General features: G+C 38.6%; 1 protein-coding gene across 2 annotated transcripts in view; it reads left to right on the top strand.

The window, feature by feature from the left end:
* Positions 1–25,253, top strand: part of ATP6AP1L (ATPase H+ transporting accessory protein 1 like) — a 38,576-nt gene extending 13,323 nt beyond the window's left edge. The window contains exons 1-7 of one of the 2 annotated variants that reach the window (XM_040239426.1): positions 2,257–2,469; positions 5,841–5,887; positions 6,142–6,203; positions 7,696–7,925; positions 16,285–16,335; positions 19,360–19,597; positions 24,635–25,253. In XM_040239426.1, coding sequence (XP_040095360.1) covers positions 2,375–2,469; positions 5,841–5,887; positions 6,142–6,203; positions 7,696–7,925; positions 16,285–16,335; positions 19,360–19,597; positions 24,635–24,937 — 1,026 coding nt within the window. In that variant the 5' untranslated portion in view covers positions 2,257–2,374 and the 3' untranslated portion in view covers positions 24,938–25,253. Of the gene's footprint in view, positions 1–2,256; positions 2,470–5,840; positions 5,888–6,141; positions 6,204–7,695; positions 7,926–16,284; positions 16,336–19,359; positions 19,598–24,634 lie in introns of those variants that run through there. The other variant, XM_040239427.1, reaches the window with a different exon arrangement.
* Positions 25,254–25,592: the final 339 nt, after the last annotated feature.

Below are 25,592 nucleotides of genomic sequence, written 5' to 3'. Positions count from 1 at the left end.
GTAGTATTAGGCTTCATCTGATAGCTCAGTTGGTAAAAAAAAATCCACCTGCAATGCAGGAGACCCCAGTTTGATTCCTGGGTTGGGAAAATCTGCTGGAGATGGGATAGGCTACCCACTCCAGTATTCTTGGGCTTCCCTGTGGTAAAGAATCCTCCTGCAATGCGGCAGACCTGAGTTCAATCCTTGGGTTGGGAAAATGCCCTGGAGAATGAAAAGCTACCCACTCCAGTATTCTGGCCTGGAGAATTTCATGGACTGTATAGTCCAAGGGGTTGCAAAGAGTCGGACACGACTGAGTGACTTTCACTCACAATATTATTAGCAGGCTAGAGTCCATGGGGTCTCGAAGAGGCAGACACGACTGAGCGACTTCACTTTCACTTTCACAGTCTTATACAGCAGATCTGTAGAATTTGTTAATCTTGCTTAAGTGAAATTTTGTGCCAATTAATTAGCAAGTTCCATTTCCTCCTTCCTTAGCCCCTGGAAGCCACCATTCCACTCTTTGGTTCTATGAGTTTGCCTGTGTTAGATACCTCATATAAATGGAATCAGGTAGTATTTGTGACTGACTTATTTCACTTAGCATAATGTCCTCAAGGTTCACCCACGTTGTCACATATCGCAGAATTTCCTCTTTTTTAAGCCTGAAGTAATATTTTGTTGTATATATGTATCACATTTTGTTTATCCATTCATCCATAAACAGATACTACCTCTTGGCTGCAGTGAATGGTGCTGCAGTGGACACAGGAGGGCTAATAGTTCTTTGAGATCCTGATTTCAGTTCTTGTGGATAATTATCCAGAAATGCAATTGCTGGATCATATGGTAGTTTTGTTTTAAAGTTTTTGAGATCAATATGCATATTGTTTTCCATAGCAACTGCTATTTTCCATAGCAACTCCATTTTGTATTCCCACCAATGGTGCACTTTGGTTCCAGTTTCTTCACATCCTTGACAATGCTTATTTTTTGGTAAACAGCCACCCTGATAGGTGTAAGGTGATGTCTGTGATTTTGATTTTGATTTCCCTGATGTTTAGTGACACTGAGCACTTTTCTTAGGCATGTTGGCTATTTGTCTTTTTTGGAGAAAAATGTATTCAAGTTGTTAGACTACTTGAAAACTGAGTTATTTGATTTATGCTATTGAGTTGTAGGAATTCCTTATATATTTTGGAAATTACCATATATCAGATGTATGTTTTGCAAATATTTTCTCTCATTCTATAGTTGCCTTTTCATTCTGTTGATTGTTTCCTTTGCTATGCAGAAACTTTTCAGTTTGGTGTAGTCCTGTGTCTATTTTTGCTTTTATTGCCTGTGCTTTGGCAGCATATCCATGAAATCACTGATGAAACCAATGTCTTGAAGCTTTCCCCCTATGCTTTCTTGTAGGTTTTAAGTCTTTAACCCATTTTGAATTGATTTTTGTTTATGGTGTGAGATAAGGGTCCAGTTGCATTCTTCTGCATGTGGTTATCCAGTTTTCCGAGCACCATTTGTTGACGAGTCTGTCCTTTCCCCTTTGTATATTCTTGGCGTGCTTGTTACCAACAGTAACTATCCCTGGTCAGTTGCCCCGATGTGCATGTATTTATTTCCAGGGCCTCTATTCTGTTCTATTGATCTCTATGTCTGTCTTTATAACAATATTGTACTGTTTTACTTACGGTAAAGGAATTGTGATCCCACCAGCTTTATTATTCTTTCTCAAGGTAGTTTTGGCCATTCAGAGCCTTATCTAGTCTTCACAACAATTCTTTAAATACTTTGTCCCCACTCTGCAAATGAGGAGAAGTAACTTGTCTAATAATACTAGATTGCTAGCAAGAGCTAGAGGTGGGAATGCTCTTCAATGCTATCCGACTCCAGTCAGTACCCTTTACCATTGCATTCCATGCCTCTTGGCAAATGGAGAGTCATGAATTCAATAGGAAACTGTGTATTAGGACACATACGTAAAATTAGGTTAGCCTCAGGGAGTTTTACTTAGTCACTTGAAAAATGCATATGATATTTGTATAATTCATAGATTTTTGAGGAAAATTTAATAATTTCCAGAAAAGTATTATGAGATTCTTAAGAGTACCAAAACTATGCCAATTTCTAAAAAGAGCTTAATAATCTTTCATTGAGATGAATAATCGAAGAACCTAAACAGACCCATTAGTTTCATTCTATACTCTAAATTCAGCAGTATCAGGCTCCTCCTTCCACCCTTCCCCACGCATAATACATCCTGGGAATGCTGTCTTTTGATTGGGTGAATGTATTAGTCACAAGGCATAAAAAGTACTGCCTCTGCTTGCTTTGCATTTATGAATTAACAGATGTGCCTGGTTTGAAGAAACAGATTCATTTCTTGATGGGAAGAAAAATTTTGTTTAGTTTTTCACTTATTTTTTTATGTATGGGATTTTCACTAACTTTGGACCAGATACTTGCCAGGAAGAATGTAAGGTGAGTAACTGCACATCTTTAAATATAATGCATCTGTGAATGTCAGTGCAAGTGTGAAATTAGATGATTCTGTAATTTTTTATGTTGTTGCACAGCTACATTTGTTAACAATTCAAAACAGATATACTAGATTAGATCATTTGATAGTTACTAAAATCATTGAACTAGAGTTTCTAGATGAGATAAAAATATAGTCTTTATTATAAGAGGGAGGAGTTATTTATTTGTTCAAAGTATCCAAAAAACATTTGTATTACATATCAAAATATATGAGAAAATGACTCAAATCAGTGTTCATATTTCTTTTATACTCATAAGTACTATTAATTTCAGTTTATCTTGCTGTTTTTATATGAGAAAAGAGTAAGCAAAATTTAAAAACTAAGAAATATATAACCTGTCCCCCAAAGAATAGATGTTAAATCATTTTACCTTGTAGGAGATGGTAATTGTGTGGAGTACACACTGCTTAAAACTAGCAAGCAAAATATCGGTTTCTATTTCCTTTGTCCTTTTGGCTTCTCTCTATACCATATAAGGGAATATATAGAGATTTCTCTATAAAGAAGAATATTCAAAATCTGAATAGCAATTAACTTATGTCATGTCTCCCAGTTACTCATTATGTGCAATCACAACAAATCTGTCGGGGGTTAGTGTGAACACAGAGAAAAGTGTCAAGCAGGATCATCTGCCAAAACTTGTGTTAAGGAATTCTTAAGTCATCAGCTAATAAAAACAATAAGGACAGGCATTTGTTAACATCTGTTTTCCCATGTTCCAAATATTTTCAAGTAATGTAAGTGACCTATACTCCTTAGGTGGTTAAATCTTAGTAGTATTGCCTCACCTGGTTTATATAGAAGTGACTGATTTCTGTATTACACTGATAAAATGTGCACTAGAAACTATAAAAATCCCAGTTCAGTTTTTGAAGCAGTATTAATGGTTTTAAATAATTTTAACCTCAGAAGAGACCTTAGAAATCACACAAATCAATCATCATTTGTATCTAATGATATGGCATATTAACTCATTGTGATAGAAACAACAGTTGCTGTTTTGTGAGTGTTCTTTCAAATCATAAATCTGGAATTTAAAATATTTTTCACCTCTATGGGCAATTCAAGGTCCTAAAGTCTCTAGGAAGGATAATTGTATTTTAAGCCTGAAACATGTTTTCGATGCTTAGAGAAAGAAGGGGTCATCTCTCTTCCTTTACATATTCATTCCTCAAATTGGGTTTATACTTAAAAAGAAAATCTCTTCCCTTTCACACAGCATTTCCTGTGATCTCCCATTCCCCACTTCCCTTTCAAAGTTTGTTCATTAAGTTGTTAGTTCATTTGTGTATGTAACACATAGGTTTTTAATACTTGGTATTTTTATATAGGCACATGCTAAGTGCTGGTTATGCAGTGGTGGCAAAACAGATAAAGTCTCTTCCCTCAGGAACCTGTAAGTCTAGAGCAGAGGTGCTCATTAATCAAATGCACAGTGTTATTACAGATAAACTGTGAAATGTTCTTTGAAAGAAAAGTATGGTAAACTGTGAACACATATAATAGGGGGATCTGAACTAGTCTGAAAAGTTAGGGACAGCATTTCTGAGGGAGCAATATTGGAGCTGTGATCTGGAGGATATGTAAGATGTGATGAGGAGGTAGTGGGAAGCACAGGCTGGAGAACATTCCAGATAGAGGGAAGAGCAGGTACTAAGACTCTTAAGAGGGAAGAAGGGAACATGAAGCATTCAGGGAATTGAACTAAAGAATGCTAGTGTAGCTGCAGCAAGAGGAGGCGGGGGGAAATAATGAACACGACGACTAAGGCCAGGGCCTTTCAGGGCCTTGTCGGCCTTCATAGGAACATGGTCTTCAGTCCTGAGCAGAACATGAAGGAGCTGCTTCACCTTCACCTCCATGAAGGCGTGCTTGGGAGACTCTGAATGGAACACCTGGTAAATCAAAAATACGGCACCAGCCACTGCAGGCCTAGAGCTCTTGGTTACTTTTCATATATTGCAGAGATCCCTTTTACTGGAAAGATTCTGAATATTATAGTGCTAATGTAGGTTTAGTTTTTTTTTTAATTAAAAATCAATGTTTCTTAGTATGTTCACACAGATAATTTTAACCAGATAATCCTTTAGTTCTACTTTAGTTCAGAGATCATGTAGTGATGTGAAAATGCATGTATAGAGTATTTTGTCTTTGGTTGAGATTATGGCTTCCCTTAAAACTTCATTAGTTGAGTGGGCAAGGCCAATTTAAATTAGAGTTTATCTGAAAAAAGAAGTACACCAGCATTATTGTTTGTCCATAGATTCACTGAAATGAAAATAAGCCTGTGTTGTGTGCTAAAAGCTTTTCATTAATGAACACATGGATTGGTTATGACTTGACAATTACTAAAGCTGGATGGTGGGAACAGGAACTAAGGGAGGGTGAGGGAGCTTATATTTTTCTGTTTAAATCTGTGTATGTTTGCAATATTCCATGGTAAATAGATGTATATCTTTTAACATAGCAATTTCACTTCTAAGAATTTATCTTAAGGGACTTCTCAGGGGTATGAACAAATAATCCAAGGTAATGTTCAATACTATTAATTGGAAACAACTTAAATACTTAATAGGGATTTAGTTAAATATATTAATGCATTTATATGATGTTAAACCAGATGAAATTTAAAATTATGTCATAAAAATATGTATATTTTAAGTAAAAAATTACAGGCTTTAAGATAGTATGTTTATAAAAACCTGTTTTTAAATAATATAAAAAATAAATTACCTTTGTGTATAGGGTGTATGTGCATATATGTAGAGTAAAATGCTGGAAGGACATACTATTATAACTTATATCTTCATAACTTTCAGAAATACTTTTTTGGCAATAGAGTCTGGTTTTTTTTTTTAATAAAAAGGGTTGAATATTTCTGCTTCAATATGCTAACACTACAACATGGTATAAAATTTCACTGTAAAATATTTTATTATGTTTTATAATTTAGTTATTTAATTTATTCTTGGTTATTATTTATTTTGGTTAAACCTTAGTGTCTAGCATACTGCTTGTCTAGCATACTGTTCTTGGAGTAGACTGTTTATCAATGAATAAAGATTAAGATTGATATTTTAAAGTGTTTTTCTTCTTTAAAATTTCCAGTCTTTTCCTTATTTCCTTTGAAGAACATATATACTATTACTTTTTAATCAGAAATTCACTATTCAAGAGTGAACAGTTTTACAGGCTGTGGTTCTCCTCCTCTTCTCTGAGATGTAGTAAACCAAAATGTCCTTAAAATTTCATAGAAAATCTAAAATGTATATATTTACTTACCATCTTTTTATTTTTGTTTTTTTCTAGTTTCATCTCTCGAACATCTCCAAATAAAGAAGTGGTTGTAAACAGTGGTAAGACTTGTAACTGCCCTTATGGTTCCCTCCGGGGCTGAGGAAAGATTCTGTCTATGATGGGCTTCCCTGAACATTGGTACTTGCACCTGGAGTCTCTGATGTGAAAAATCTCTTAAATATTGTATTCTAAATTATGAGCCAAAAGTCTCAAGCCTGGTACATTTTACAGTGCTTAGCATATTATTGTCACTCAATTACATTAATAAACCAATGACATTTTGCCTTTGTACTCATGTCATTTTATTTGACAGATCAAGAGAATAGTGGAGATATGAAGCCAGTGCAGAATTTCACAGTGATACCAATCACACAGGTATGGACATTTTAGGAAACTAGACTGAATCATTAAAAAAAAAAATAGTAAACACATTTTAATCAAATCAGAGCCACTGTGAAACTATAAGTAATAATTCTGTTAATAACTAACATTCTTGGTTGAACTTTGGGTGGGGAAATGTTATGTAATCTTATAGTTGAAAAAACACCAAAGTTTTCCTTGTTGTCATATATAGTATTTTCATTACAGTATTCAGTTTTACTTTTGTTGCCTTCCAGACAGGATCACTATAGTAACAGTTTATCTTTGGTTACTGATAAACTTGGGTTGCTGCTGCCTGTTTAATTTCTCTCTTATCTTTAACGTGGAGTTATTGGTATGAGATAGTTGATCTAGATAAGTGATCACCTCTTTCAGACAGAGATTGCTTTTGTGACCTCCAGAATGATATACCAAAGTGCATTGTCTTGGGCTTCCTAGAAATCTGCAAAGGTTTTATAAGATGTAGAACAAGGTTAGAATATCTTGCTAGATTATGTATATTAAATGACCTGGAACTGCATTCTCCAGGACAGTAGACACTAGCCACTACACTATTTAAATTTAAATTCAATTTAGGTAATATTAAGTAAAATTAAAAATTAAGCCCCTCAGTTGCACTGGCTACATTTCCAGTATGTAATAGCCAGCCAATAGCACAGAATGTCCTGTTGGATATTAATGGTCTGAAGGATTATGTTGTATTTCTAGAAACTTCTTGTTTTCTTTGTTTAACATATTAATTTATTTAAAGTTCTGAATTTATGGGTTCTTATTATTTTAGAGACGATTACTGCCATTAGTGATTTTTTTTGAAATATTAGTAGACATATTTTTTTGTGGTTTTAGGTTTACAGAAAAAAAATTGAACAAAAGTAGAGGATTAGAGAAGGCAATGGCACCCCACTCCAGTACTCTTGCCTGGAAAATCCCATAGAAGGAGGAGCCTGGTGGGCTGCCATCTCTGGGGCTGCACAGACTTGGACACGACTGAAGCGACTTAGCAGCAGCAGCAGCAGAGGATATTCCCATATACTTCCTCAATCTACAACCCACACCATTTCTAATTTTCCCTATATTTAGAATCTTTAAAATAGATTTGATCTAACACTTATATAAAAGACTAAATTAATTAAATCTAACACTAATTTAATCTTTTAAATCAGTGTTAAAACTGTTACATTTGTTAAAACTGATAATTTACCTAAAATTGATAGGTTATATTAGCATTCATTCTTTGTATTGTACACTGTATGAATTTTAACATTAAAACATTATACATTGTAATTTGTGGAACTGGGTTCATGTACCTTCAGGTATGCCTATATTTTTAAGCTTGTTAGGTCTACCCATCTCCTTTTACCCACAATAGCATGGGCTGTGGATCTAGCAGAGTAACAGGCTTTGAATTGGCTCTTTTGCTTCCAAGAAGCCTTCTGTACTATGGAAACAAATTCATATCTTAAATTTAATTTATTGGGTTCATTAGGCTCTCAACTACAATCTGAGCAGACGTTTAGAAAAAGAACCTCGGAATGCGTTCAGCCGTCATAGCCCAGTTAATGTCTCTATGGATGGAATTCCCTGCATTCTGTTTTGGGCCAAAAGAATAACAATTAAATTTAAGAATCAGACCTGGCTGGACCTTACAGATGAAGCTATTGGCCAGAAGGCAACAGTGGATGCTGGCAACTCAAACTGCAGTGAAGAAAGTGCCATGTAAGTTGACTGCTTTGCTGGAGCAAGTCCTTAGGGCAAGTGTAGCCTATTAACTGGGTGGTCCAGTTTTCTGTCATTTCAGAAAGTAGAAGTAGGCTCCTTTATACATGACCGTGACATACAATTCTGAGTAAATGTCTAAAATGAAAGAACAGGTTAGAAATCAGTTGTTTTAGTTTCTTATTTTTTCCCCAGTTATTTTCTTCTGAACACACTAGCTCATTGTTATATTGTACTTTGTAGAAGATCAGAATTTTGAAAATGAAGCTTCCCAAACTCATTCTGAAACAGTGGATGGATTCCAGGCTCTGTGTCAGCTCCAAATGTAAAGTGTCAAAGTACTTTTGTCCTAGCAGGGAGGAAATTCCATATCACTGAGCAGAGTCATACATATTCTAGTGAGTGAAGCAGAGAAAGCTGACTCTATCTAGCCAGGGCAGGTATTCGATTCTAGGAAGTGTTCTGAAGTTGTAGAACATCGCCTGTTTGCAAATATGCAAGGGGCCAAATTTCAGAGAATTCTTTAGAACATTAAAAAATGATTAGAATAATTATTTTTCACTTGAGATAAGCATATCCCTTTTGAAGAGGAAATTAGTTTCCACTGCCTTTCTTTGCTTTTCAGTCATCCAAGCAAATATTTTTTTGCTTGTATTTGTTTTGGTCCAGAGGGAGGAAGTCTGGCATATCCCACTTGCTTTCTCTACAACTCCTTGCTTTCAACATTTGTTGGTATAACAGAGGCTTTTGGAAGATTCTCTGCATTTGTTCTGGCCTGGTTTAGATGGGCAGAATGCTTCGTATAAAACCATAACATGCTTTGTATGTGTGTGTGTATGTGTGTTTGTTTCTCTGTATTTTCCTTATATAATTTCTTAGAAATACTTTTTTATTTCTGAACTTGTCATTTAAAAATTCTTGATGATGGGTAAAATGGATTATATTCATGTACACTTACAAGTTACATTGCAAGTTTTAATAAGTATATTGCTGTTCAGAATGACTCTCTATCAGAGAGCTAGGGAGTTGTAAGCAAAACGAGAGTCCGCCCAGATTCTTTTATTCTGTTACAGCACAACTATCAAAGAGACTTCAGCATTGCTGAGAGCTCAGGACTTTTCCCTCAGGCTCTAATTAATTCCTTACAGGGCCCTTTATTTGTGGTCAGTGGCAGGGAGAGAGACTGACTGCCTGAGGATCATCTTGCCTGTCCATGGCTGACTGGCCCTCCTCAATTCCATTTATCCTGACACCAGGGGGTTTGTGGGGAAGAAAAGGGCACCACAGATTTTTGCTGGACTTCAGAAACTTTAATTATCACTGAGAACCTAGAGACAGAAAGAATGAAAACTTAGCTTCTAGGTCCAGTTCTGTCAATGAGGTCTGTGACTTTACAAATAGGAGCCACTATAGGGTGAGATGGCGACGATGGCATCTGGTAATAGCAACTAACAAGGCTTGAGCACTTGGCCTTGGCCAGGCACCTCGTGAGGACTTCACAGTCACGTCATCTGTTATCCCTTGTAATGCTCTTGTGATTAAGTCTCTGAGTCACAGGTACAGTTATCACCTGTGTTTCAAGTGAGAAAATCAAAGCTCGTGAGGTTAAGAAACTTGCTAAGATCATACGGCTTGTATGGTAATAGAGCTGGGGTCTAAAACATCTTTAACAATACCACTTTCCCTCCTCTCTTGGCCCTATCTAATAGGAGTGTGAAAATCAAATGAGGAAATGTACATGTGAGAACTTTGTCAAGTGCTACTCAAAGTTCTAATATTATTTTTCCAAGATACTAATGATAACTAGAGTAAAGTAGTGTCTAGTTACCTGGTAGCGAGACCAAGGGAACCTTTGGTTTTTGCAGTACACAAATTAATGATATTTTTTCTTTTGTCACTGCCCAAGAATTCTAGTGGATGAGTCCCAAATGTGCATCACCCACCTTTTGGGGTCCTCAGGTGAGTGTGCAGGCATGCTGGAGAGCCCACCAAAGGGCATAAGTGGGAGGCTTCCCAGGATGTGAGGCATTCAAGGACCAGCTGCTGACACTGTCCTTGACTCTTGTGAATTACACAGATTAGTGAGATGCCTTTCTCATGCTGACAGGGAAATCTTATATTCAAGAATCAGAAAGGGAGTTGCAGAAAGAATAAACCCAAGCAAAGACATAACCATGTAAGGTCAAAAGCACAGATTAAAAAAAGATGACCACATTTTAGTGCTTGGAAATAACATGTTCAGGGAAAGGCAAATTGTTGGCAGACAGATTCGCTACGGAAGTCTTTTTAAATAGTGAAAGCCTTACAAATAGAGCATGATCCCAGCATCTGTGTGTATTTTGAATTTAGGCAATTATAGTCTCAAGAATTCAGAATCTGCTTTAAACATGGGGAGAGGAGGGTGCTTGGAAAAGTTAAAGAAGCTCTCTTTTGAGTGAGTCCCTAGGTTGTATTTCCCCTTTATGGTGCATCTTATGGTGCACGGCTTGGCACATGAAGGAATCTCATTGAATGATTGCTGAATTTGCATTGTTGAAACCAGGCCTCCTGTTGTTTACTCTGCCACAGAGCATGTTAACAGCTTTCACTGAAACCAGGGCTGCTGAAGAAAGGTCTTGGGGCATCAGAAGTGTGGAGGCCATTGAGCTGCTCCTCCAGAGATCTGAGTGACACTACATGGCTCTGCTTTGAGCTTTATTTAGTTCATTAACTGGAGAGAGAGTTTGTGCATAACTAAGCTATTCTGACAGAATGTGGTCCACTGGAGAAGGGAATGGCAAACCACTTCAATATTCTTGCCTTGAGAACCCCATGAACAGTAGGAAAAGGCAAAATGATAGGATACTGAAAGAGGAACTCCCCAGGCCAGTAGGTGCCCAATATGCTACTGGAGATCAGTGGAGAAATAACTCCAGAAAGAAAGAAGGGATGGAGCCAAAGCAAAAACAATACCCAGCTGTGGATGTGGCTGGTGATAGAAACAAAGTCCGATGCTGTAAAGAGCAATATTGCATAGGAACCTGGAATGTCAGGTCCATGAATCAAGGCAAATTGGAAGTGGTCAAACAAGAGATGGCAAGAGTGAATGTCGACATTCTAGGAATCAGCGAACTAAAATGGACTGGAATGGGTGAATTTAACTCAGATGACCATTATATCTACTACTGCGGGTAGGAATCCCTCAGAAGAAATGGAGTGGCCATCATGGTCAACAAAAGAGTCCGAAATGCAGTACTTGGATGCAATCTCAAAAACGACAGAATGATCTCTTTTCGTTTCCAAGGCAAACCATTCAATATCACGGTAATCCAAGTCTATGCCCCAACCAGTAACGCTGAAGAAGCTGAAGTTGAACGGTTCTATGAAGATCTACAAGAGCTTGTAGAACTAACACCCAAAAAGATGTCCTTTTCATTATAGGGGACTGGAATGCAAAAGTAGGAAGTCAAGAAACACCTGGAGTAACAGGCAAATTTGGCCTTGGAATGTGGAATGAAGCAGGGCAAAGACTAATAGAGTTTTGCCAAGAAAATGCACTGGTCATAGCAAACACCCTCTTCCAACAACACAAGAGAAGACTCTACACATGGACATCACCAGATGGTCAACACCGAAATCAGATTGATTATATTCTTTGCAGCCAAAGATGGGGAAGCTCTATAGAGTCAGCAAAAACAAGACTGGGAGCTGACTGTGGCTTAGATCATGAACTCCTTATTGATGAATTTAGACTGAAATTGAAGAAAGTAGGGAAAAGCGATAGACCATTCAGATATGACCTGAATCAAATCCCTTATGATTATACAGTGGAAGTGAGAAACAGATTTAAGAGCCTAGATCTGATAGATAGAGTGCCTGATGAACTATGGAATGAGGTTCGTGACATTGTACAGGAGACAGGGGTCAAGACCATCCCCATGGAAAAGAAATGCAAAAAAGCAAAATGGCTGGCTGGGGAGGCCTTACAAATAGCTGTTAAAAGAAGAGAAGCAAAAAGCAAAGGAGAAAAGGAAAGATTTAAGCATCTGAATCCAGAGTTCCAAAGAATAGCAAGAAGAGATAAGAAAGCCTTCTTCAGCGATCATTGCAAAGAAATAGAGGAAAACAACAGAATGGGAAAGACTAGAGATCTCTTCAAGAAAATTAGAGATACCAAGGGAACATTTCATGCAAAGATGGGCTCGATAAAGGACGAAATGGTCTGGACCTAACAGAAGCAGAAGATATTAAGAAGAGATGGCAAGAATACACAGAAGGACTGTACAAAAAAGATCTTCACGACCTGGATAATCACGATGGTGTGATCACTCATCTAGAGCCAGACATCCTGGAATGTGAAGTCAAGTGGGCCTTAGAAAGCATCACTACAAACAAAGCTAGTGGAGGTGATGGAATTCCAGTAGAGCTATTTCAAATTCTGAAAGGTGATGCTGTGAAAGTGCTGCACTCAATATGCCAGCAAATTTGGAAAACTCAGCAGTGGCCACAGGACTGGAAAAGGTCAGTTTTCATTCCAGTTCCAAAGAAAGGCAATGCCAAAGAATGCTCAAACTACCGCACAATTGCACTCATCTCACACGCTAGTAAAGTACTGCTCAAAATTCTCCAAGCCAGGCTTCAACAATACGTGAACCGTGAACTTCCAGATGTTCAAGCTGGTTTTAGAAAAGGCAGAGGAACCAGAGATCAAATTGCCAACATTCGCTGGATCATGGAAAAATCAAGAGAGTTCCAGGAAAACATCTATTTCTGCTTTATTGACTATGCCAAAGCCTTTGACTGTGTGGATCACAATAAACTGTGGAAAATTCTGAGAGAGATGGAAATACCAGACCACCTGACCTGCCTCTTGAGAAATCTGTATGCAGGTCAGGAAGCAATAGTTAGAACTGGACATGGAACAACAGACTGGTTCCAAATAGGAAAAGGAGTACGTCAAGGCTGTATATTATCACCCTGCTTATTTAACTTATATGCAGAGTACATCATGAGAAACGCTGGACTGGAAGAAGCACAAGCTGGAATCAAGATTGCCTGGAGAAATATCAATAACCTCAGATATGCAGATGACACCACCTTATGGCAAAAAGTGAAGAGAAACTAAAAAGCCTCTTGATGAAAGTAAAAGAGGAGAGTGAAAAAGTTGGCTTAAAGCTCAACATTCAGAAAACGAAGATCATGGCATCTGGTCCCATCACTTCATGGGAAATAGATGGGAAAACAGTGGAAACAGTGTCAGACTTTATTTTGGGGGGCTCCAAAATCACTGCAGACGGTGACTGCAGCCATGAAATTAAAAGACGCTTACTCCTTGGAAGAAAAGTTATGACCAACCTAGATAGCATATTCAAAAGCAGAGACATTACTTTGCCAACTAAGGTCCATCTAGTCAAGACTATGGATTTCCCAGTGGTCATGTATGGATGTGAGAGTTGGACTGTGAAGAAGGCTGAGTGCCGAAGAATTGATGTTTTTGAACTGTGGTGTTGGAGAAGACTCTTGAGAGTCCCTTGGACTGCAAGGAGATCCAACCAATCCATTCTGAAGGAGATCAACCCTGGGATTTCTTTGGAAGGAATGATGCTAAAGCTGAAACTGCAGTATTTTGGCCACCTCATGCGAAGAGTTGACTCATTGGAAAAGACTCTGATGCTGGGAGGGATTGGGGGCAGGAGGAGAAGGGGACGACCGAGGATGAGATGGCTGGATGGCATCACAGACTCAATGGACATGAGTCTGAGTGAACTCTGGGAGACGGTGATGAACAGGGAGGCCTGGCGTGCTGCGATTCATGGGGTCGCAAAGAGTCAGACACGACTGAGCGACTGAACTGAACTTAAGCTATTCGGATTCCTTGGAGGAACTAGAGAAATTTCTGTTAGAGTAAGTGACCAGTCAAATTTATAAAGTACAGTCTAAGAAATGTATTTCATTTCTTTGAAGTGTTTTCAGTAATTCGTAACAGATTATCAGAATACTGTTGGAGAAAAATTCTCTTGAAAACTTGCTTTAGTGAGCAAATTAACTTGTAAAGTGTACATTATTGCTTCTAAGGTATCTAAGCTCATGATGTTATGAAATAAAGATATTCCTTTTAGTGACCTTTTTAATATGGTTTATTTTATAAATACTCCTTCCCTTTCTCCATAAGTAGTAGAAAGATAAACTTGAGCTCAGTTACTGACATTTCTGTTTCTTGGTGAGTGTGACTGAATTAATTAGGTTATATTTGTGTGAGTTTTCTCAAACTTGTAATCGGATATTTTATAAACATCGACTTTTATTTTTTAGAAGGTATATTGAGGTGTTATAACTTCTTGACGTTATAACATCACATATCAGCATCATCCTTCATATATCTAAATTTCTCACATTTTCCCATTTCAATTGTATTTAGCTTTTCATCATCCTTATTTTTTAACCTGATTGAAATTTAAATGAAATACACTAAACTGCACATATTTCAGTATACAGTTTGGTCTGTTCTGACATATGCTTATATCTGTGAAACCATCATCACAATCAAGATAGCAGACATTTTCATCACACTCAGAAGTTTCCTGTGTCCCTCTGTACTCCATCCCTGTGCATTCTCACCTTGCCAGATAACTGCTGTTCTGCCTCCTGTCATTATAGATTAGTCTGCATTTTCTAGAATTTTGTATATTAATAGCTATCATAGAACAGTGTATACTCTTTTTTTAGTCTGGCTTCCTTCACTTAGTGTAACGATTTTGATATTCTTCTATGTTGTTGCATGTGTCAAAGGTATGTTTCTTCTTATTGCTGAGTAGTAAGTACTCCTTTGTATGGATATACCACAGTTTATCTATCCATCTACCTCTTGACAGAAGTTTGTTTTTTCCTCCAGTTTTTAGATAACTTTCCAAATAAAGTTGCTGTGAACATTCATGTACAAGTCTTTGTAGGAACATATATTTTCATTTTTCTTAGGTGAATATAATAGGAGTGGAATGGCTGGATCATATATGTTTAGCTCATTAAGAAACTGCCAAACTGTTTTTTTAAAGTAGTTATAGCATTTGCTTTCCTACCAGCATTGTATGAGCATTCCAGCTACTTCACATCCTTCCTAACCTTAGGTATGGTCAGTGTCAGACTATAGAGAAAATATTATTATGTTTTGTATGGTTAGCAATTTATGAATACATTTTGCTGAGATTTGGGTTAAAAGATACATCTTGTTAAGAGATGTACCTCCTCAGAGGAATGTGATTACATGTCAAGAAGTAATGAAGCTAGTGCCACTGAGATATTCCAGGACTTGTAAACCCAGAGGGTTCTTATAATCTCCTTGGAGACATTTATTTACATCTATGGGTATAAGACATGCAGTCATTTGTTTCCTTTATAAAGAGCTGTTTGCTCCCATTCAAAGACTAGGTTGTATTTCCCCTTTATGGTGCATCTTTTGGTGCACGGCTTGGCACATGAAGGAATCTCACTGAATGATTGCTGAATTTGCATTGTTGAAACCAGGCCTCCTGTCGTTTACTCTGCCTCAGAGCACGTTAACAGCTTTCCCAAGGAAAATTTCTGTCGCTAAGGAAGTAAATGTTTCTCTCCTTCTCTCAGGAGATGAAGAAGAAAGCCCTCCAATATGAGCTTCCAGATTCATAATTTTAGTATTCTTCACCTACGTTATAAATCCCTGTATGTGCAGGACGACATCTGGTTCTCAGAAGGGGGAAGAACTGGGCTAAAAGGGGAATCAATATGGTTATTGCTCTGAATTAGTCATAATCTATTTCTGCTCCAGGAAATCTTGTGTTAACTTTCAGAAAAATGTGATTAAATATAGATAGTAAAAGCTTAAGAAAAAAAGTTTTAGCCATACTGATTACTGTACCATGGCATCTTATTGTAGTTTTATTTTGCATTTTCTGGATGACTAATGATATTGACATCTTTTCATGTACTTATTGGTTGTTAGTATGTCTTCCTTTGTGAAGTACATCTTTAGAACATTTTAAAGTTGGATTGTCTCCTTATTGAGTTGTTAGTGCTATTTGCTGTATTTAAGATACAAGTTTTTTTTTTTTTGTATATATGTTGTGAATATTTTCTCCCATTCTATGACTTGCCTTTTTCATTTTCTTAACATTATCTTTTGAAGAGCAAAAGTTTCAAAAATTTAATATAAATTTATCAGTTTTTCACATTTTTTTCAAGGAACTTTCTAACCCCAAGATTGCAAAAATGTTTTCTTATGTTTCTTCTATGTTTTATAGTTTTAGTTGTTACATTTAGACTTGTGATCCATTTGGGGGCAGTTTTTTAGTACAGTGTGGAGTAAGGGTCATTCTTATCTTGATAGACTGTATTTCTGTTTTCTTAGGTTGTCTCTGAAGTTTGGTGATGCTGAAAATCCCAGAGGTCTTGATATAAGGTAGGTATGGATGCCACTTTGGAATATCATAGGCTCAAAACTCCAGATTAGCTCCGTATAATTTATCCATTCCACATGTATGTATCAAGGGCCTGCTGTGATAAGCACTGTGACACACGAAATGCCACATTAACCTACTTTCACTAAAGAGTCAGTGGTGTTACAATGGGATCCTATAGTAATACTTCTTTAGTTTCTATAATACCAAAGGATCTGTATTTTTTCCTTCTTCCTTTAGTGACCTAGAAAATATACAGATCTGAGACTGTAATACCTCTTTCCTCTGAGCAAAGAATAAAATATGTTTAAAGCTCCAGAGCTGAGGCTCTAGTTTCAAGTTATTTTATACATAGCTTCTTACAACTGAGTCACACTTACAACTTAACAGTAACTAAAAATCCTCTGTTAGCTGAATTCCCCAGCAGACAGTCAACATAGGTGTACATTTTTCTGTGTTTATATATGGAATAATATGTCTGCTAACGGTGGCTTAGCAAGCAGTTAGGAACGACTTCAGGAGTGGGGAGCAATTTGAAGGCATTTAAATTTTTTTCTTATAAAATTATAATGTTTCCTTTCCCACAGGACCAGCCTTTTAGTGGAGACAAACACCTGTGTCTTTAACATTACTTAGGGCAATCTTTTGCAAAGCTGTGTTCTATGGAGCACTTTTGCTCTGTGTAAATGTTTATAAAATTCCCAGAAAGGGGGTCCTATGGTTAAACGTGTTTGAGAAACACTGCACACCATGTCCTCTTGGAGATTCACAGTAGAAATTTATATATTGAAGTTTCTGTGAAGATATGCTCTTAAGAAAAATGCTGTACCTGGGGACTTTGATTAACCACTCATTTCCTGGCTTTTTTTTTTTTTTTTTTGGTCCATGGTTTTTCTTCACTTAGTTGTGATTTTGGTGTCTTTGTGAGAGATGAGCTTAGGTTCTTCTATTCCACCATCTTTTCTCTAATGCTTTAAAATTACATTTTTTTTTCCTTATGATAAAGCTATGTGGCTACTTTCCTCTAGGTAAAAAAAAGTGTTATTGATATTTATATGTGTTTGGCCACCTTGTGAGATTCTATTTTCCTTATAAGGTTTCTCTGAAAGGTGATGGCATGTATGTTCTAAATTATGACCAATGAAACACTAGTATCCCATGATATGCAAGCAGATATTGAGACAAGAGCTTTCTAAATTTAAACATAGGAGATGCTAGGTTAGAGGCAAAAAGAAAGAAAGAAAGGGGGATTAGAGACAAGATGCATGTCTTAAAGGATTTTTTGAGCCATTTCATTGGTGCATCACTGCTCCCACCTCACTAGGCTGTGTCAGAACAGTCTCAGGCCATTATCTGAAACAGGGCTGCAGACAATGTGGCAGGCTCTACTGCAGCCTGAGCTCGAGAGAAGTCACTTCCGGGGATTCCAGAGGCAGCTTGCCCTTTCTGGGAATGGCTCTTGTGGCCTGCTCTGGAATGTCTGACTCCACAGTCCCCATCTGAGATGTCCACCACCTTCTGGCCTTCAGCATTCTTGGTGGGATTATTGCAGTGGACAGGGGTGGCCAGGCTCAATTGCAGCCCCTAAGAAACCTTTTTGTATCCTAGTCAGGAGCCCAGGGTGAGCTGCAGGTGTCCTAGATAACATCTAATGTTTTACAGCACCAGGCCCACATAGGACACTCGCCAAGCATGCCTTTCAACTTAGACAAGCCCAGCCTATTTTACAAATGAGGAAAGCTAGACCCAGAGAGGTTGTTGAACAGCCCTTATCATTACCACTGATAAGAACTGTATTTGTGAGAACTCTTTTGGCTGCATAAAGCCAAAAGGTAACTGATTGATGAATAGGATTGAAAATGTTAGCTTTAGATGCTTAACTGACCTCACCAGGGCAGTATCTTTCTCCATCTCTTGGCTCTGCTGTCCTTGTGTCAGCTTCATTCTCAGGCTGGCAAGATAGTGGCCAGCTGGCAGTTATTCACTTATTCAGCATGAAAGAGCCCTGTTGCCCAATGCTATAGCATAGCCATAGCAGAGGCACCAGGACTGCATCTTCTCAACCCTGCCTGGGGTGTATGCCCTCTCTAAACCAATCACAATGATTAAATGGCTGCAATACACTGATTGGCAGGGCCAGATAGACTTCACTGAGAGGGGATAGGGTCAGCCCTAATACACCAAGTTGCTGTTCCCAGAGGGAGCGGGAATGTAAACTACAGGTGGGCAAAGCCAGAATAAAGCCCATGCTTTTACCCTGAGTTATTCTGATCTCAGCTGCTTTCTTTTTAAAAATTTAAATATTGTTGATTCATAATGTTGTGTTAGTTTCAGGTGTGTAGCAAAATGAATAATCACGTTAACATTTTGATCTCTTTCTAGAATTTTTTCTATGCAGTCACAGATTTTTTTTAATGAAAAAAGTGATCATGACATATGCTTATTGCACCTTTTTTATTGGTAGAGAATATTCCGTTCCAAAATGGCTAAGAGTAAGAGCTCTTGTCTCAGATTGGATTCTAAGCCCAGCTCCAATGCTTACTTGTTAGTCATTTAACCCCTTTGTGTCTTAGATTTCTCACCTGTGAAATGAGGATATTATCTATCTCATGGTGTTGCAGTGAAAATTAAATAAAATACACATAAAGAACTTAGAAAAATGCTTGACACATAGTAAGAGTTACTACTTTTATTTTTGACCATTATTTATTTAGTTAATTCTGTATTATTGTCCACTCAATTTTCAGATTTTTTGCAATAATAAAATTATTTTAATTAAAAAAAGAAAAAAACACAAAGAATTCTATATTTCCTCTTTTGTAGGAATTTGTCTTCCTTACTTTTGGGGCTGCTCTGTTAATTGGCCCATGAAGAGGTCTAGTTCCGAACTAGAATGTAAAGCCTCTCTCTGAGTCATTTCTACTTCCTGACAAAAGAGGGCGCAATTGTACCGTTCGTGGACAATGCCCTGCGTCAGCAAATGTAAAAGTGCTTTCGGGGTAATACTGTTTTATAATCATTTTCAGATTCGCTCTTACCAGTTACAAGTTGTCTATCCAGAGATGGTATAGTTTGCACCGAGTCGAGGTTATTTTTAATAACTCAATTCAAGCAACTTTTAATGCAACTGGCATTTACGCTCCATCAAGTTACTCCTACCATTGCCAGCGCGTCAGCAGCCTGCAGGCGTACGATGCCCTCTTGTTGCCCAGCGACACCAGTGACATGTCAAGCCTGTGGGAGGTCACTTTTGTTGATTTCCAGGTAACAAACTAAAACCTGTGCTCAGTGGCCCTGTGTGTTTGGTGCCAAAGAAACTCAGTGTTTGTTTGAAAACATAGACGTTTAAGGAAAAGAGAGTAGGTATCTTTAAAATAATATTGGTATGAGTTATCTTCTTAATCTTCTAAGGTATGAAATAGAAAAGGATCAAGTATTTCCTCTTCCTGCACAGTGATCCCCCCATGCCCTCATCCCAAGAACTTGCTTTTACATTCAGGTTTTTCCAGTCCCTAGTAATTATCAGTGAGGAATGCCAGCAATCTAAGCCAGAGGGAAGCTGTGGCATGAAGCCTGGTGACTGACACTTCCTGGAGTGAGAGGCCCTTTTGGGGAGAGGAACTGTCGGACAATTATTTTATTTCCTTCAGGGAGAGGAGTAGTGATCTTATCAGGGCAGATAAGAAGTACATCTGCAGTGTGAATGACAGCTTTGGCATTTGGCATAGGAATGGAACTGTCAGCCAGGGAGTCAAACATATCCCAAAGATCCTCTTGAAAGTATCTGGGGAAAGTCATGGAGACACAAGAGGTTCCTTTTAACCACCAGAATCTCAGGCCGAGAGACATCTGTCAACTTCATCCTGTTTACCTGTTAAAACAGCTTAACTTGTTCTTCTAACTCACTGAAATAGGCAGGGTTTTACATGTCCCTTTTCTGGGTACTTCTTGATTTTTTCCATATATAAATGTATATTTATTCCCATTGCCCCTAGCTTGGAGAAGTGTGGTGTGGTTGTTTGGCGTAGGGAAAGAGTTTCCATTTCGGGATTCAAAAGACATGGTTTTGAGTTAACGTCTCAGTCACTTGGGCTGAGCTACTCCACTCTCTTGATTTCTGACCTATCTTTATGGATGTAAAGAATTCATGGCCTAATATATGCGGCAACACCCAGGACCATATTAGGCATGGATTAGCATGGATTAACAGTGGCAATGTTGTAATTATATTACATACTTTGTCTTAAAAATTTACCATAATGCTGCAAGATAGCTGGTATTATCCCTGCTTTACAAATGAGATGACTGAAACTCTGGTGATTACATAACTGTTTAAAGTGGTATAATTGGTAAATGGTAGAGGCAGAATTTGAATTGTGGACTGTCTAGCTCCAAAGATACTTTGTAATACATATAACTTATATATCTATTTGTATAATACTTATAAAGTATATATTATATCTATTTCTTTTTCCTGCCCTTTCAAAAAAGGACTAACTCACACATAATCTTTCCTAATTAGAACAGAATTAACTGATTTATACTTCCACCTTGGTCCAGAAATGACTTAAAATGACTATAGAATACTTCAAGAAAAATAATTTTGAAAAAGAGTCAAACCACTTTATATCAATTAGGATGGTTATTATATATAAAAAAGAATCTCCCAAACTGAAAATAACAGCTATTGGCAAGGAGGTAGAAAAATTAGAACCCTTGTACATTGCTGCTGGAAATGTAAAATGGTGCAGCCACCACGGAAAACAGTGTGCTAGATCCTCAAAAAATTAAACATGAAATTACAATGAGATCCAGCAGTTCCACTTCTGGGTGTACACCTGAAAGAACTGAAAGCAGGCACTTGAACAGATATTTGTGCACTCTGTATTCATAGCAACAGTATTGACCATAGCTAAAAAATGAACATAACTGAATGCCTGTCAATGGATGAGTGAAAAACAAAATCTAGCATATACATACAACAGACTATTATTTAGCCTTCTCTTTAAAAGGAAGGAAATTCATGCAACAACATGAATGAATCTTGAGGTTACTATACTGAGCGAGATAAACCAGACATAAAAGGACAAATGTTTGTATGATTCTATTTATGAGGTACTAGAGTAGTCAGTGGCACCCCACTCCAGTACTCTTGCCTGAAGAATCCCATGGACGGAGGAGCCTAGTGGGCTGAAGTCCATGGGGTCACGAAAAGTCGGACACGACTGAGCGACTTCCCTTTTACTTTTCACTTTCCTGCATTGGAGAAGGAAATGGCAACCCACTCCAGTGTTCTTGCCTGGAGAATCCCAGGGATGGGGGAGCCTGGTGGGCTGCCATCTATGGGGTCGCACAGAGTCGGACAGGACTGAATCGACTTAGCAGCAGCAGCAGCAGCAGCAGAGTAGTCACATTTGAAGACAGAAAGTAGAATGGCAGTGACTAGGGGCTAGGGGGAGAGGGGACTGGAAAGTCAGTGTTTAGTGGGTACAGATGGGTTTTTGCAAAGATGGATGGTGGTGACGGTTGCACATGATGTGAATGTACTTGATGCCAGTGAACTCTGTACCTAAAAATGGTTTAAAATGGTAGATTTCATGTATACTTTCCAATAAAAATATAAAACAAAAAATGGAAACAACAAGGGACTAAGCAAAATAAGAGAAGAACAGATTAGTTAAATCACCAGTAAACCTGGTACACAAAAGCATACAACCATCTCTCTGCCCGGGCTAGAAGCAGCACAGTGATTTGGCTTGGAAGCTTTTGAGCAGCTAGCATAAGAAAGCATCACCCCTCACATGTTCATGGGATCCACAAGGCTACTGAAAGTGCAGTGACGAGCACATTCATCCTTGGTGTGTGTGATGTGTGCCGACATCCTCAACAGCAGCCTCATAGTGGACGGAGCACTGGGCGTCGAGGTGGACCTTGTAGAACACCCTTCGTGTGGGCAGATGCAGAATTGAAGCCCAGGCCAGGGAAGAGGCGGTGGGGGTGGGGGTTCAGGTGTGTATGCAGAAGGGCTGCATTCCACATATGCAGCTTCGCTGCTCTGGCTTATTCTAGAAATACAGTGAAGTCACATTCATGGTGAACTCAGATGCCTCAGGCAGGCCAGCTAGGGACTGTGGCAAAGTGTAGCCGGCATTACAAACCCTATATTTTATTCAACCCCAGGTGATTTTTGCTTTGTAGGAATGCAAGCCCAATATTGCCAGATCTTCTGACATTTTGATTAAAGATAGAAATCTAGATTCCTGGGGGAGGCTTTTAGGATGTTAGGAGCAAACAGAACTTACCTGTGGACTAGATACAGAGGATCTGCAACCTGTATTCCAGAAAATGGATAGATAGCATATCCTTCAGGTATCCTCCACAGATACTGTTCTCAATCAAGTCTTAAGAATTAAGTGGCAGTCCATGTGAGGACATTCTCTCTGGCTGGAGCTGTAGCATCACCTGGAGAAGGGATAGGCTACCCACTCCAGTATTCTCGGGCTTCCTTGGTGGCTCAGATGGTAAAGAATCTTCCTGCAATGTGGCAGACCTGGTTTCAGTCCCTGGGTTGGGAAGATCCCCTGGAGGAGGGCATGGCAACCCACTGCAGTATTCTTGCCTGGAGAATCCCCAGGGACAGAGGAGCCTGGCAGGCTGCAGTCCATGGGGTCACAGACACGACTGAGTGACTAAGCACCGCACAGTAGCATCACATGAGGCCATCCTTTGTCATTGAGTAGCTTGGCCCTTCAGGCTTGTGCCTGAGGAGGTCACTTTGCCTCTTCACAGAGTGAGCAGGCCAAGTATCCCAAAAGCTAGGCCAAGAGTCTCCTTCAGGAGTTGTTTTGGCTCAGTCTAAGCACAGATATTAATAGTTGGATGAGCAATAGTTCTATGGTATGATGGGGGGCTACAATCATTTTAACATGGAAAATGCTAAGGAGCCCACTTAAGACATAAAAATGAATCCTCAATAAAGCATTCATGGATAATTCAATTTTCTGATATACTCTTTTAAAACCAAATAGGTGATTGAATGAGGTGATGCTGTTGGTGAATATATTCTAAAAGCCAGCTGAGTATGGAAGCTGCCTTCCACAAACAATTATTCTTATTTAAAGTCTTACTCTGTAGCCTCTGTAGCTGCTGTTTCTTTCATTGTGATGGTACTTAGATATTGGGGCCAGTTGTTGATTTGAACCTCTCTTGTGTGTGGATGCATGCTAAGTCACCTCAGTTGTGTCAGACTCTGTAAGACCCTATGGACAGTAGCCTGCCAGACTCCTCTGTCCATGGGATTCTCCAGGCAAGAATACTGGAAAGGGTTGCCATGCCCTCCTCCAGAGGATCTTTCTGACCCAGAGATTGAACCTTTGTCTCTTATATCTCCTGCACTGGCAGGGGGATTCTTTACCACTAGTGCCACCTGGGAAGTCCTGAACCTGTCCTAGTTCTAATTAATTAAATCACCTCATTTGTATATATGAGAAAGTTTTTCTTAGTATTTTCTGGGCAGATTGCAAAAGGGTATATAGCTCTTCCAAAAACAGTATCAAGATTGCATGGTACGACTGATAAAGAAGGAGAGTTAGTGATGGGAGGAAGAAGAGACACAATATACCAGGAGTTCCAGAGTTGTAATCCAAGAAGTGACTCTGAAGCCAGACTGCCTGGTATGAATTACAGTGTCACTGAACTTAATATTGTCTGACTCTGGACAATTTGCTTAACTTTTCTGTGCCTGTTTCCTCATCCATAAATTAGGGTAAAATGGTAACTTATTCATAGGCTCTTGTAAGTATTAAATGAGGCAGTGTTTGGTAAGTAAAATAAGTATCTTCAATGAGTGTTAGCTTTTGTTATCTATAAAGGCCCCTAAAAGACTCTTCCTATCTACTTACTGTCAGCAGAATCAAAGGCAGAGGAACTGAGAATTAATATTCTTTGTGAAATGTATATTAACACTTGTAAAATTTTGAGTAGACGTTTTGAATTTTAGAGACACCAGACATTTTGGTTTTAGGTGAACTAAGGATCAGATTAAAAGAGAATTTATTTCAGGGCCTCGAATTTCACTGGCCTCTTAATTATGACAACCATATATCCCGGAGTTTTTGGGTCAGCCTTGATTTAAAATTAACTTTCACTAGCATTTTTTAGATAATGTGATTAGATTATTCAGCAAGTATGGCCCGATATTTAAATTTAAGTAATTAGGGTCTAGAACCCCTTGCCAAGCTCTTAAGTAGATCTTCTAGGAAAAAGAGTATGCCACTTTAGCTCTTTTCTGTCTCCTGACAGATCCAAGGCTTTCCCATCAAGGGGGGACAGTTTGCCAAGGCCCGAGACTGTGCCTCTTCCTTCTCGCCAGCCATTCTGATCGGCCTGGCGATGTCCCTGCTGCTGCTGTTGGTGCTGGCCTACGCCCTGCACATGCTCATCTACCTGCGCTATCTGGACCGGCACTATGATCTCATCGCCTCCCCGGCCCACTTCCCCCAGCCGACAGCTCAAGACATGGCAGAAGAGAAGGAGCTGCTGAGGAGCCAGGGAGCTGAATGCTATGAACTGAGAAGCCAACAGATCTGCAAAATTTATGTTTAACAGCACAGCTCCCTTTCCCTCAGAATGCCTGCAGTAGGCTCCGAAAGGAGTTGTTCGTGTTCTGTGCTGTTTGCTTTGTGATACAAGGTCTTCACCAAAAGTCTTGGTTTTTATAAAAAGGAAATACATGCAAAAAATACATTTTGGAGCGTCCACTGTCTTTCTTAGATAGACTTGGAGCAATGAAAAAGGCATCTTAATCTCACAGAGATTAAATATGATTGCTGCTCCAAGGTGCTTTGACAGTAAAAGAATATTTCAAATTAAGGACACCTCCCCGCCAAAAATGGAGAAGGAAATGGCAACCCACTCCAGTATTCTTACCTGGGAAATCCTGAGGACAGAGGAAAGTGGTGGGCTATATAATCCATGGGGTGGCAAGAGTCAGACACAACTTAGTGACTAAACCACCACCACCCCCTGCCCCCCCCGCCCGGCCATAAAAGAGAATGATGCAATATAGAGAAGGGAAAGTACACTTGGTCTTCCTTGCCTGTGCCAGTTTGGATGTGATAAATATATAAATGATAGATATAAGGTTATCTGGAAGTTCAGAATTTAACATATTTTTTAACACAGTTTGCATTTTTCAGAAGTTATGTCCCAATTTTGTTTTAAAAAGTAGTCTTTTTTTTTTTCTCTTTCACAGAACTGT

Source organism: Oryx dammah, unplaced genomic scaffold, assembly GCF_014754425.2.
Source record: "Oryx dammah isolate SB20612 unplaced genomic scaffold, SCBI_Odam_1.1 HiC_scaffold_5, whole genome shotgun sequence".
In the NCBI taxonomy this organism is placed as follows: domain Eukaryota; kingdom Metazoa; phylum Chordata; class Mammalia; order Artiodactyla; family Bovidae; genus Oryx; species Oryx dammah.
This window is presented reverse-complemented; position numbering and strand designations above follow the sequence as displayed.